Source organism: Prosopis cineraria, unplaced genomic scaffold, assembly GCF_029017545.1.
Source record: "Prosopis cineraria cultivar Desert tree isolate PC_DT_omini unplaced genomic scaffold, ASM2901754v1 PC9, whole genome shotgun sequence".
NCBI lineage: Eukaryota > Viridiplantae > Streptophyta > Magnoliopsida > Fabales > Fabaceae > Prosopis > Prosopis cineraria.
In genome coordinates, this window is record NW_026555340.1 from 26,391,581 (window position 1) to 26,405,050 (window position 13,470).

At 33.4% G+C, this 13,470-nt stretch overlaps 2 protein-coding genes across 3 annotated transcripts; both read left to right on the plus strand.

Moving 5' to 3' along the window:
• Positions 1–2,165: 2,165 nt before the first annotated feature.
• Positions 2,166–6,628, plus strand: LOC129320964 (glucan endo-1,3-beta-glucosidase 14-like). Of its 2 annotated transcripts, XM_054966669.1 has the most exons (4): positions 2,166–2,344; positions 2,489–2,785; positions 3,340–4,370; positions 6,323–6,628. In XM_054966669.1, the coding sequence occupies exons 2-4, from the start codon at positions 2,680–2,682 to the stop codon at positions 6,404–6,406; spliced, it is 1,221 nt and encodes a 406-aa protein (XP_054822644.1). In that variant the 5' UTR covers positions 2,166–2,344; positions 2,489–2,679; the 3' UTR covers positions 6,407–6,628. The 2 variants fall into 2 exon arrangements, with proteins under 2 accessions (XP_054822644.1, XP_054822642.1); XM_054966667.1 differs by having other exon boundaries at positions 2,166–2,785.
• A 3,112-nt stretch (positions 6,629–9,740) lies between these two features.
• LOC129320954 (blue copper protein-like) lies at positions 9,741–11,166 on the plus strand. The gene is made up of 3 exons (XM_054966650.1): positions 9,741–9,984; positions 10,074–10,427; positions 10,524–11,166. The coding sequence occupies exons 1-3, from the start codon at positions 9,789–9,791 to the stop codon at positions 10,877–10,879; spliced, it is 906 nt and encodes a 301-aa protein (XP_054822625.1). The 5' UTR covers positions 9,741–9,788; the 3' UTR covers positions 10,880–11,166.
• The last annotated feature ends 2,304 nt before the right edge of the window (positions 11,167–13,470 follow it).

Below are 13,470 nucleotides of genomic sequence, written 5' to 3' on the forward strand. Positions count from 1 at the left end.
TTCAAGTAAAAATGTTTACGTTAAAATATGGTGAGTCTTAAAATTATTTGAAAAAATAATTGTAGATATAAAAAATAAGTTAAAAGAAGTACGGTGAGATGTTATTAGCATGAAGTATGAACACAGGTGCATGATAAAAAAAAGTTAGGATAAATAATTATTGAGACAGCGAACGACATCATGACGTGTCACGTCTGAGCTGGAAAAGTAAACGTTTCCGTTGACTAACGCTTCTTCGCAGCTGGCGCAGTGTCTGTTCACGTAAACGAACCTGGATCCAACCCATGTTTTTACCAATTTCTAAATCCACAGTCGTGATACGTTATTCAAAAGTTTTATAGACATATGCAAAAGGTTGAAAATTTTCTGAATACTACAGTTTTTTGATAGAGTAATAACAACATCCAAAATTTTATGATCAAAATTTTTTGATAAAAAACTTTAAGAAATTTCTTGAAAGTCTCACTTGATCTGAACATAAGGTATTAAATGTTTTTTATAATCATTCTCCTAACTATACATCTACTTTACTTACTACTCTCTTTAGAAGGATGATCGATTAAAATTTTAATTATCATTGTTAATATATTTATATATCATGTATAATTTTGTAAAAGATTAAAATTTTATCTAACATTTTTTTTTCAAATTGTGAAGTAGTCACCCACACCCTATATTATGGATTGAAGAACTAGAAAGTATTTATTTGGGTAAAACAACTAAAAACTTTTAAATAATATTGTCAGGAATGATTAAAAATTATGAATTTAAAAAATAAGTTATATTATTCATAATTCATAATTGATATACTTGTAATAAATTTATATTTTATATCACAGTTGATCTAATTGATTACTGTTTAATTTCTTTGCAATCGATATAATATTAAAATTAGAGAAAAATACTTGAACTTCCTTTCCATTTTATTTTAATTACATATACATTCCTCTGCTTTTTTAAACTTGGGCTAACCTCCTTTGATGTGAATAGTTACAAAACAAAAACATTCCTGCTAGTTTTAATATTTCATTTTCATCCACCCATTTATTAGTGGATCACTAAGTCACAGATATTAGGCTAAAATACTCTTATTTAAATATAAATATTATTTAAAAATCATTTAAATTACACAAAAAAATCATGCATATTTTTTTATTTTTTTTAAATTTTAATTTTTTTATCTATGTAAACCTATTTATTTCTTGGCTGAAATAATATTTCAAACACGCAAGTAAAAAATTTTAATTTGATAATTACTCAATACAATTTTTGTTTATTTTTATTTAAATTTTTTTAATTTTAACACAATTTTTAAACATCAACATATTTAATTATTTAATGTTTTTAAAATTTGAGAGAGTAGATAGTTATATTACAAGGTCAAATTAATAATTTTAAAATTTTTGATATAATTACAAACAAAAAATTAAGTATTTTAAAATCTATAATGGAATATTGCAAATAGTGTTAAAAAATGGATTAAACTGTAGATTTTGAAAATAGAAAAGAAGTTTATGTAATTTTAACAAGTCCGAAGGATGTCATTATATTTTAGGAAGAATTACTTTAATGTCTGACTCAACAAAATCAATTACTTTTAGGTTCATAACTATGCTTAAAAGAATTCTAACACATATCTTAATTAATTTTTTTGGTTAACTAAGGTGACACTCGTGGTCTTAATCCTTCAAAAAATCTAAACATGAACCAGGAACTTGTCCCACCCCAAGCCATGTTTTTCCGTACAAATTTGTAGCCAATCCTATAATGATGTTTTTCCTCACATATCCTAGCCAATTATTAATTCAAAATTTTAACTTGTAAATATAAACTTATGACTTGCAAATGGGATAGAAGAAATTAATTCTTATTTAGACCTGACTGTAATTTTCTTTTGAAACCAATTTTGTGCCCATATCATGATTAAAAATATATTAACCATTTAATTAATCTTATAGTTTTAGCGTAGTTCTAAATTTTCAAAGTTTAATGATTTATTCTGTCAGTTCCTACAAATTTTCAGAATTCAAATTATAAAAACTAAATTATTACTCCACACCCAATGCTTGACAAGCCGACCAAATGCGATGCGAAACCTACATTATAACCGACCACCTGCGTCCCTTAGTCGGTCTGTAACAGTTACAGTGAGAATATCAACAATCAAACAGTTGCTGACCTAATGATTTACTAATTCCACTTTCATTCATCCATTCGCTTCCTATTCCTTTGTCATATTTCCATTTAGGTTCCTTAGCAGCCTACCCTTTACTGACCCGCGATTCAAAAACCAGTGCACTGCGGAATTTCACGCATTTTTTTTTAAATGCGCTTGATATAAAGTGTGAAGTCTCGCCCACTGTCTTTTCCCTTTCCCCCTATCAACATTCGCATTCCATAGAATCGTTGCTGAAGTTCCCTGCTTTGGTTGCTCTTCTGCTTCAATTCATTGTTTAAACTGAGAAAGATCGTTTCTTTGATGTTGAAGGTGGGAGAGAGGAAACGAATGGAGTAATGGAGGCGGCGAATCTCTAGTTCTTTTGACAGCAAACGCAAGGGAATCTTCGTCTTATGGCATGGCATGCCTGTGGAAGAAGAAGAAACAGTGCATAGAAGCCGTTTCGAATCTCGACTCTGACCTTGTGTTGACCCGCTCCACCAGTCCACATACGGCTCTTGATGGAAAATTGTGTCGCCTTCCGCTGTTTTCTTTTCCGGGCGATGACAAGTTTGCGATTGTTTGGCTCTTTCCTTCTCATGTTATTTGTCGTCTTCGCTCAAATTGGTACTTTCTTGCTTTTCTTTTTCGGTTTCAAAGCTTGTAATTGAATTGAAGTTGTTTGGAGTTTTGGAATTGAAGTTGTTTGGAGTTTTGCTGAGTTTTTCCCCTTAATGAATCGACATCTTTGATTCTTGTGTTGTTGGTGCGGTAGTTTTCACTGAAATTTCGCCTTAGATCGCGAGTAAGTTCTTGTTCATAGTGCTTCTTTGCCAGTTTGATTTCCTTTTTAAATTCCGATAAGCGTGTTTACTTCCTTCACCTGTGACCAGTGACCACCGTTCTTACTATTGATTATTACTTGAACTCTATCGATCATAGTTCCAATTATAATTCTCTTCCCTTTTCTGAGTATTTAAATTTGAATTGAAGGTGTCAAAAGGGTGAAACTGTTAGTTGATTCCTGTCCTTTGCGTCCCCTAGTTTCTAATTTTGCTCATTAATATGCTAGTTCTCTTATTGTCTTAAGCCAACTGACATTGAGTATACTCGTTCCCTGATGTGTGATAATATACGGCCGGGGCATTATCTTAACAGAATTGTCCTCTGCTTGTTTTCAGCACCCAATACTGTGCAAGGATTTACTGGAACTTATGGTATCAATTATGGGAGAATTGCAAACAATATTCCCTCACCAGATGAAGTTGTTACACTTCTCAGAGCTGCAAAAATAAGGAATGTTAGAATTTATGATGCTGATCATACTGTTCTCAATGCCTTCAGTAAAACTGGTCTTGAACTTGTAATTGGACTTCCCAATGGACAGCTGCAAGACATGAGTTCCAACCCGGACCACGCCTTGAACTGGGTGAAGGAAAATGTACAGGCGTTTCTTCCTGATACACGCATTCGGGGGATTGCTGTGGGAAATGAGGTTTTTGCTTCTGACTTTAATTTGTGGGGAGCTCTTCTGGGTGCTGCAAAGAATATATACAATGCTACCCAAAAACTCAATCTGGATAGTCCAATTCAGATTTCTACTGCACACTCATCTGCTGTGTTCAAGAACTCCTACCCTCCCTCCTCTTGTAAATTTGCAGATAATATTAATCAGTATATGAAGCCACTGCTGGAGTTCTTCTCCCAAATTGGCTCTCCTTTTTGTTTAAATGCTTACCCCTTCCTGGCCTACACGTATGACCCAGAGAATATTGATTTAAATTATGCACTTTTCCAGCCATCGAAGGGAATATATGACCCTAAGTATCGTTTGCATTATGATAATATGCTTGATGCTCAGATAGATGCAGCTTATGCAGCTTTGGAAGATGCTGGATTTGATAAAATGGAAGTCATAATTACTGAGACAGGGTGGGCCTCACATGGAGATGAAACTGAACCTGCAGCAACTCCAATTAATGCGAGGACATATAACTATAACCTGCGTAAAAGACTTGCTAAGAAGAAAGGAACCCCGCATAGGCCAAAAAATGTTGTGAAGGCTTACATTTTTGCTCTTTTCAACGAGAATCAGAAGCCGGGGGCAGGTTCTGAGAAGAATTATGGACTTTTCAAGGCTGATGGTAGCATATCATATGACATTGGATTTCATGGACTTAACGCTGGAGATTCGTCTTTTTTGTCCATCAAGGTACGATATTTCTTATGAACTGTTTCCATCATCATCCTCCTGATTGATATATATTTTAGGTTTAATGCTAAAAATTTCACTTGATAATGTGTTGGACTGTAGTTTGATTTGAAGCTAAGTTAAAAGTTGTCATAGGAAAAGTAGAGTAAATAAAACAAGGTAATCTGTGTACATTTCTGTGCTGCACTTATTCTTCTTTTTCTTACTTCTTTTATGGTTTTGGAAAGTAGATTTTTTTTTTTTTTTTGGGGGCGGGGGAGGAGGTGGTAGACGGAGAGTTAGGACCGGCTGATCCTTTTTCATAAAAATGGATAAATCTATGAGATGATAATGTAGCTTTTTCAATAGTTTTGATTAGCACATTCTAAACTCATCTGATTCGTGATAAGAGACTAGCTTTGAAAAATTTGACTTGTACAAAGTGATTGCACTATTTGTGTTTGGAAACCAGATGGGGGTTCGGCATTTTGCTGATGTAACCTAAATAAGGCTAAAAGAAAATTGATAGTGTTAGAGAAAAGAGAATTTTAAGAGATCTAATGCGCCAATCGGCTATCTTAGGATATCCCTGACCAGCTGATAATCGTCATATGTGGAATTAAAATATTATGCTGCACGTTGCCAGATATAGATTTCATTTGGCATTTTGTGTTGCGGGCTCTTTCCTTTTGGCTTTATAATGAGATGGAAAGCTCTGATGTATTTATTCAGTCAAACAACTCCACCTAAACAAGACTGTTGAGGTGAGATTTCCACAAAAACAGTGAGAAAATAATAAAGAATCAAGAAAACACAAAACAAAAGGGCTCCCTAGCTTTGAGAGACAACAGTCTCTTCTTTTTCTTTGGATAGCTCCTTGTTCTTTCTACTCAAGGTCCGTGGTTCAATGTAATTGGGCTCATCATGATGTCCAAAGATGAGTATCAATTTTGAAAGATAGGACCTATGATTTAATATGACTGATATGGTATTGCTCTAAATATGCTTAATTCTCCTTGATTCATGTTATATTTACACATTCTCTTTTTAGAAAACCATCTATGGAAGAACATATTACTTGGTCTTATCACTCAAAGGCTTTCCACCTACTGACCACTGTATGAGAAACAGAGTAAAAATGCACGGATTTCACTGGTCTTTCACATGTTCACACACGCGCTCATAATCCATTTGGGGAACTTGGAAGAATGTTGAGAAAATATGGCCTTTTAATTTTCAGAGCTAAACCTGTGATATACTAGATTTTGTAAGTTAATTTTATTACATCTGTCTTAAATAAGGCTTAAGGAAAAAGGAAATGTCTATTAGTTTTTCTGTATTTCTTGATCCCATTTGTTTTCCACCTCCTCTACCACCTTTTTAGCCGGACAACCACCATGACTCCTTGTTCCTCAGTCTAATGTTCCAATTGTTTTCTGCATACAATCCCTGCGATTAATTCTCTCCTTTTCATCTCCTGCATCATGGTATGTTAGAATATCGACATCTTAATAAAGTGGTCAGTCTGAAATTGTGAGACAGCATTGAAAGTGGGAAGAAATATTTATGAAAGGAGTCCCAACACTGGCTTGAAATTTGAAGCATATACCTTAAGAAAATAAACTAACGTCCAATTGCTGAAGGATGCTGTCACTTAAAAATGCACTTTTATCTTTTTACAGATGATATTCTTCTTTTTTTTCAACTTCACTATATCAAGTCAACTGATATATGTTTCAATCAAGGGATAGGTGGCAGGTTGCTCCCAGTTTATATGGTGATAAAAAGACTCATGTTTCTTAATCAATTGAGGATTCATCATGCATACACAGTGCATGCAGTTTTAATTTTTCATCAACTGGTATACATATATACATATACATACATACATACATACATATATATATATATATATATATATGCATCCTCTTCATGCTATATTTATTGGTTTCTCTTTGCTTTCTCATTGGCAGAATATTTATGCTCAAGGTTTGTCTAGATCCTACGCCAGGGTATTATTTCTCTCAACTTTGGTACTACTCCTGTTCTGGAGTTAGAGATCTAACAGCATCAACCTCTCTCTCTCTCTCTCTCTCATTTCTCACGATAATAAATGGGTTTTGGGGGTTCGGCTGGTTTTTATTCCACCCTGCAGATCAAAATCATACCATCTTATGTAATTGATTGTATTTCATAAAGTAATTTCTAGCAATGAAGAATTTTGTTCCTACTCAGGAAATCTGTAATTATTTTTCTCTTGAGAAAATTTTCCTTCTTAATTTTCTTACTTCTCGTATAGTTCATCAGTTTTAATTGCATTTCAAATAATATTAGTGCATGGATAACTATTCAACCGTGATGCTTTATAATGAATTGATGGTCTGTTGCCTTCTCATATATGACCAAATCAGAAAGTTTTATCAGCCAGATTCAGATTTTTTTTTAAAAATTATTATTCATTTTCAAGGTGACATGAGTATGTCCTTAAATTTTTGTTGTTTTAGGAGAAGCTCTTAATCTTAATGGCACATATATATTGGCTGAAGCTGTCATGTCTTTAAAAGGTCTGTGACCTGTGCACTGATTCAATTACAATAAGCAATTTGCTTAACAAAGGTAGGACCCAAATTCAGGAACGTTGTACTACAGTCTTATGTTTTAAAGCTATATGGATTTGTTGAGTTTGAATTATTGCAGGTAACTAAATGCCTTGTTTTCACCCCCCAAGAGTTCTGGTCTTTTAGCAAAGTCCTATGAACGTAGATTGAGGTTTTATATTGAATATCAAATCAAGTTCTTTAACTAGTTCCTATATTTAAGACATTTGAAAATATGTCAAGATTTTTGGAAATCAGAGAAGCTGAGATCCACTTCAAGTTGTTGGTTAACAAATGCGTTGAACACAATTAAATGCAAGTTTCTATTCGAACAATCTGCATATAAAAGCAAATATGAAGTCCAAGACACCTCAGGTTCTAGAAGTACTGGTTCAGATTATAACTCAACCCTCTCACGGCACTGATGTCATGCATTTGTTACAAATCAGGCAATATGATAATTTCCACTTATTATCCCCAAAAAATGTAGTTTTCGTGTGTATGTGTAGTGGCAATATAATCTGAAAGCGAAATTATTCGCAGGAGCACTACTGTACAAGTCGTAAGGATACAACTGTTGACATACACGTCTGTTCTAAAATTGATGTGCCAACCAGTGGAAGTTGTTGTGACCTATCAAAAAATGTGAATTAATGTTAAATTGTATTGTGGAAAGCTTTTTTGAAGTTATGGCTGCGCGTACAAAATACAAGAGATAATTACGTGGACAGGCCACCATTTTCGAACATTGACTTTAAAGTTGTACTTCATCACATTTTGGTTTTCCTCTATCTTGGCCTTTCCTGCTTGCCCCTTAAAGATTTAAATCACATCTTCCAATTTCACAGGTAATTAATTGAAGTAAAGCTCTTTATCCATCCCTCTTACAGTATCTACTATTATAATATATCTCTAATCACTTTATCAAAATTAAAAAGAGATAATTAAGTCGTTGACTTTATGTAAAACTGAAATAAATTTGTTTTTTTTTTTAATTCCATTATCATTTATCTTAAAAAGCTTGAAGGTATTATCGTTACTAGCCCAAAGTAATTTAAACCACCGCTGTGTGGCATCATTTTTACCAATGGTAGCTTCACAGATATTTTAGGATGCTTTGGGTACTTTTATTTAATGAGCTGTATGTGTCGAACCTAAAATCCTATTATTTAATTTTACTATCCTCGTGTAATGCATTACATATACTCAAATCTGTGAATACGTGGGTATTGACAATTTGAGATTGCTGTTTGTCAATGAATACTATAATTTTTAAAAAAACTATGTAATACTTTTTCAGTAGGTTTTCAGTTGAAACATGATAATTTTATTTAGTAAAAATACGACGATTGATATCATTAACAACCCTTAAAAAAAATTACTAAAGTGGAATTCTTCCGTTGAACTTGTGAATGCTTTTTGTATCTCTCCACAGAATGTTCTTTCCAGTAGAACGTGGACGAATTGCTTAGCAAGTAATCATCATCCTCATCAATTTGTTTGTGAGAACTTTAATTTATGGGTACACACCCGCGTAACCCGCTCCTCGGATGATAAAATAAAACGAAGAAGCTTCTGAGAAGTACAGCAATAAGTCATTAAGAAATTAATCTGATCTGAGATTAATAAATTAAAATTGGAAGACGACATTTCACAAGAACAACAAAACAAGTTGGACGCATGCAGAGAAAGGGTCTGCACACGGCATTTGAAAATCTAAATAAATAATTAGTACACTGACATAATATTTTGCAGTTTTGTAGTGTACTCTGTTGAAATATGTGGAACTTCCAGACCCTTGAATCTTGATGAAGGGTTGAAGACTTGATAAATAATAGACAATAAACCATTTTTTTATCCTATTCAAATTTTGTGTCAATATCAGCCTTGTTTTTCCACAATAGGCAGCTATCAAGCAGCAATTTGTCAAAAACAAAAGTAAACTCAATTCATAAACAATTTTTTATTACAATTACATGGCAATATTAATTTATTCTATTTTTCAAATTTCATACAATTTTTCTTGAATTTTATTATTACAGTATAGTTATATTTTATATCTTTTTAGTAAAATTGTCTAGAGTTTGACATTAGACTAATATGAATGCAAACATTATTGGCACCAAAAGAGGAGGTAACTCTCCTATAATTCCTATAAGAGATTTGAAGTTGAGATCTCATCTAGAGTGTCAATTTTCTTGCACTGGACTCGGTTATCATTGGTGTCTTATTTTGCATTCCTAATTTCAGTTCTCACAATATACAAAGGCCTCTTCAAAGACAATTTATTGACTTAAAAATAATTATTTACTCCTTTAAGGCTATAGTTGGTATCAATAAATTAACATGATATTGGAATTTACTCTGTGCTAAATTATTGTGCTTTATGCTTGTGCGTGATTTTGATATTTTGAAAATTAATTCAATGACAAAGCAAACAAAGATAGATGATGATGTGGATTAAAATTTACAAATTAAACCAACACCACCTTGGCAATGAGTCAAGTATATTTTTTTTTTATTATGGTATTTGAGGTTATAGGCACTAAATAACACCTCTGTTAATTGTCATGTTAGCAAAATCCAACATCCTGAATTGTTTTTTTGGCATGATAGTACGTATTACTGAATTTAAAATTTATAAAATTATGAAAGATCAAATAAATAACTTTCAGAACATAAAGATTGGGTAGAGCTTTGAGAAACATGAGGATAATTTAACATTTACAGAATAATTAATTATACTATGCTAATATCTGTGTTTCTTCTGGGCTTATATAAAGTGGCGCATGGCTTGTATCAGCAGTGAAAGAGATCTTTAAGAAGAAAGAAGACAAGCATAATGGCGAGAAGCATGAAGATGACGATGATCCGAGTGGCTGTTCTCGCTTTATCGTTGTTTTCTTTCTCAGAAACCGTAGCATCCCAGCAAGTGCTCGTCGTCGGAGGCAGATTGGGGTGGACGATTCCTCCGGCAGGCCCTGCACCCTATGATGCTTGGGCCGCCTCGCACATCTTCATTGTCGGAGACATCCTCGGTAACTATCCCTACAATTTTCTGTTTGTTTCCCGAGAAAACAAACTTCGAATGAATGAATGAATTAATCCTTGCCTTTTTTTTTCTTAGTGTTCAACTTCACGAACGGGGACCAAGACGTGGCACGAGTGACTAGAGAGGCGTTCTTGAGATGCAACACGACTAACCCCATCGAAGTGAAGAAGACGAACCCTGCGAATTTCACGTTGAACAGTACGGGAGATTTCTACTTCACGAGCACATTAGACAGGCACTGCGAGTCAGGTCAAAAGCTAGCAGTACACGTGTTAGCTTCTGGACCATCGCCGAGCTCCCAGCCCAAACCCCGAGGACCACGAAACTTCACCGTCGGCGGCGACTTGGGATGGATCGTTCCTCCAGGTGGTGAAATCGTCTACAAATCTTGGGCTCGCACTAAAACTTTCAGAATCGGAGACGCCCTTGGTAGATAGTTCAACCTATATATATATATATATATAATAACCACAATATATATCTTATGAACGTCACTGGTGAAGTAATCAATGTTTTGCGCTGCAGAGTTCTTGTTCATCAATGGAACCCAAGATGTTGCAGAGGTGAGGAAGGAAGATTATGAGAAATGTCAGACAAATAGCAGCATAGCAGTTTACTCGAGTAGTCCGGTGAGGATCGTGTTGAACACAACGGGGGAGCATTTCTACACGAGCACATACCTTGATCACTGTGCCTTGGGACAGAAGCTAGCCATTAACGTCACTTCCAATACTTCTTCTTCTTCTTCCTCCTCCTCTGGGTCTGCTTTCTCTCCTGAAGGTGCTATGCCTCCGTCTACTCCAGGAAGCTCAGCCACTAGGGTTGTCTCCGCATATATGCCAGCCTTCGTAGTCATTGCCTTGGCTTTCTTCCACTTTTGATATTGATTGGTGATACCACAGAATTACAGATTATTTGACACGTGGAGGTTTCTTTTTGTTTTCTGCGTTTATATCAGGTGAGATCACATATGTATACTATATAGTTGTTGCATTTACTTACAGTGAGATTTTAGATCCATTCATTGGATTCGTCATTTGATTATAATTTATTGTTACTATGATGTGTGTTTGGATTTTGAATAGGCCAGATTGGCTACTCCTCCTTATCGTAGATGTAATAAATCCTGTGATTCTACATATTATAGATAACAGAGTTAATTTTTTCATTGTATTGATGATTATCTTCTGTAAAAACTTTCACCATGCCTATGCGTACGCGTTTGCGCACTATATTTTAAATGAATTTGAATTCAATAACTGTGTTTAGTATAAGCACTCCTGTACTAATTGAATTGTTAAAACCTATATCAATGATTCTGAATTTACATAAAACTTGATGTTAGTATTAATAATATTTTAGTTTTGACAAGGTGAGAGCCTAATGTTATATCCCACATTGAAAAGAATTTGAAAGGATTCTAATTATATAAGCAAGTGCACTGTACATCCAAATAAGCTAGCTTTTTGAAAAGAGAATAATAGCTCAATGATAAAGTATTATCAGAGTCAAATTTGCCCAATCAGTGAGTTTCTCTAGTGGGCTACTAATGACAAGGGCACCACGAATTAGCTTGAGAAGTTGTTACGTCTCACATTGAAGGGACTTGGAGAAAATCCTCACCATATAAGCAGATATGTTGCACATTTTATAAACTAATTTTTTTAGAGAGAAAGTAATGACTTGTAACATAAAGGTAGCTAGAATATAATAAGTGTTTAGTTTAAATTTTTTGGGTAAATAGTTTTAAACTCTTTTGATCTAACTAAAAAGGCATATTTTAATCTAGCTATATAGAGAAAAAATTATATTTATTTATAATTAATAAAATTATAACAATAATTTTTAAAGAAACATGCAGCGTGCATATAAATAGAAGAGGGAGAAGGTAATCAAAAGTGAGGGCTTCTCTCTCTAGATTCTTCTAGATAGTCAACACATATGACGATGAAAAATGAGAAAAAATAAAAATATATTTAATAAGAAAATGAGATAGATGAATGTCTCATTTAAAAAAAAAAGTTCTTTTTTTCCTATTAAACATTACATAAAGATTTTTTTAAAAAAAAAAAGAGAATGCATTGAATGATCTATATAGTTCATAATAACATCAAAACCCAAAGAAAGTTTGATGAAGTCCAAAATATTAACATGGAGATTTTGAATAGAGACTTGACAGATCAATCGACATATTTATTTTGGCTTCCCTTTGTCGACGATCCGAAATAAAATTCCAATCTCTTGAAATCATATGCTTAATATATCATCAATCAGGCTGATCACTTGAAGACAAGCGGTATTTTCTCTGTTCTAATGATCATGTTAACATTGGTTTTCATCGATGGCTTGATCATCACAATCTCTTTGAGGACGACCTATTGACTTTTATATGTTAAAACTTGGGAAGAAAATCCTGCGAGTTGGCGTTAGCAATTGAAATCTGCATAATTATTAAATACCTAAGGTATGAAGTTAAGGGTAGTTGAGTTTTTTTTTAAAAAAAAAACATGGAGGTGCAAGCGAATTAAAATTATAATTATAATCAAGGAAAGGATATAAGGACACATCATCGACTTCATTTTCCAACACATGCCTCGTGCGATTTTTCTTTGGGGAAAATCATACCTTATGGACCTTAGTTTTGATGCTAATTTTAAAAGCTACGCCTATTGGCTATTAGGGAGGGTGTAATTTCTTTACTTGATCATACCAAAATCCAAATGCCATGCTTTGATTGATTCCATCCTAATGCCAAATCTTCCTCCTTTTCTGATTTTCAAACTTCAGGGAGGCATCTATTGCCTTTATTTCTTCGCTTTTCACTATCGCACATCGTTTTATTGTCGACAAATTCTTCTCTCTCTCTCTGTTTTTTTTTTTTTTAAAAATCCTTTCAACTATTCGTTATCGTTATCGTCCTTAAATATCCAACATAGAATATAAGGTTGTTTCTCGAAGTTATACATATTGATATTTTCACTTTTTCTCATTAATTAATAATTTATCGCTGATAATTAAATATGATGGGCACCTATAAGTTTAAGTTTGGGTATTATCCTTTTCTGTCCTCAACGTAGGAAATTTTAATCCTAAAATGTAAGACACAAATCTCATCACCTGATCTTATATTAGAGGGGGTGGGGGGAAGTAAAAAAAAAAAATTATGCTTTCTTATTCCCATTTCAAATTATGCGAAGGAAACCATCTTTCTCTTTTTAAACGTTGAAAAGAGCTTAACTAAGTCTTATAATTTAATACTGACTAATTAATAATTAATACCGTTGAAGTTTGAATTTTACAAATAAAATTATCATAAAGAAAATTTTACACCCAGTTGAATTACAATCCAATTTAAATTAAAATCAATCGAACTTTAGAAAATCCGAAGGCATTCAACCAAAAAATTAAATAAACATGATCCATATCAACTTAGTAAATTTCGCATATTTTGTGTCTATATTTTTTAAAAAAC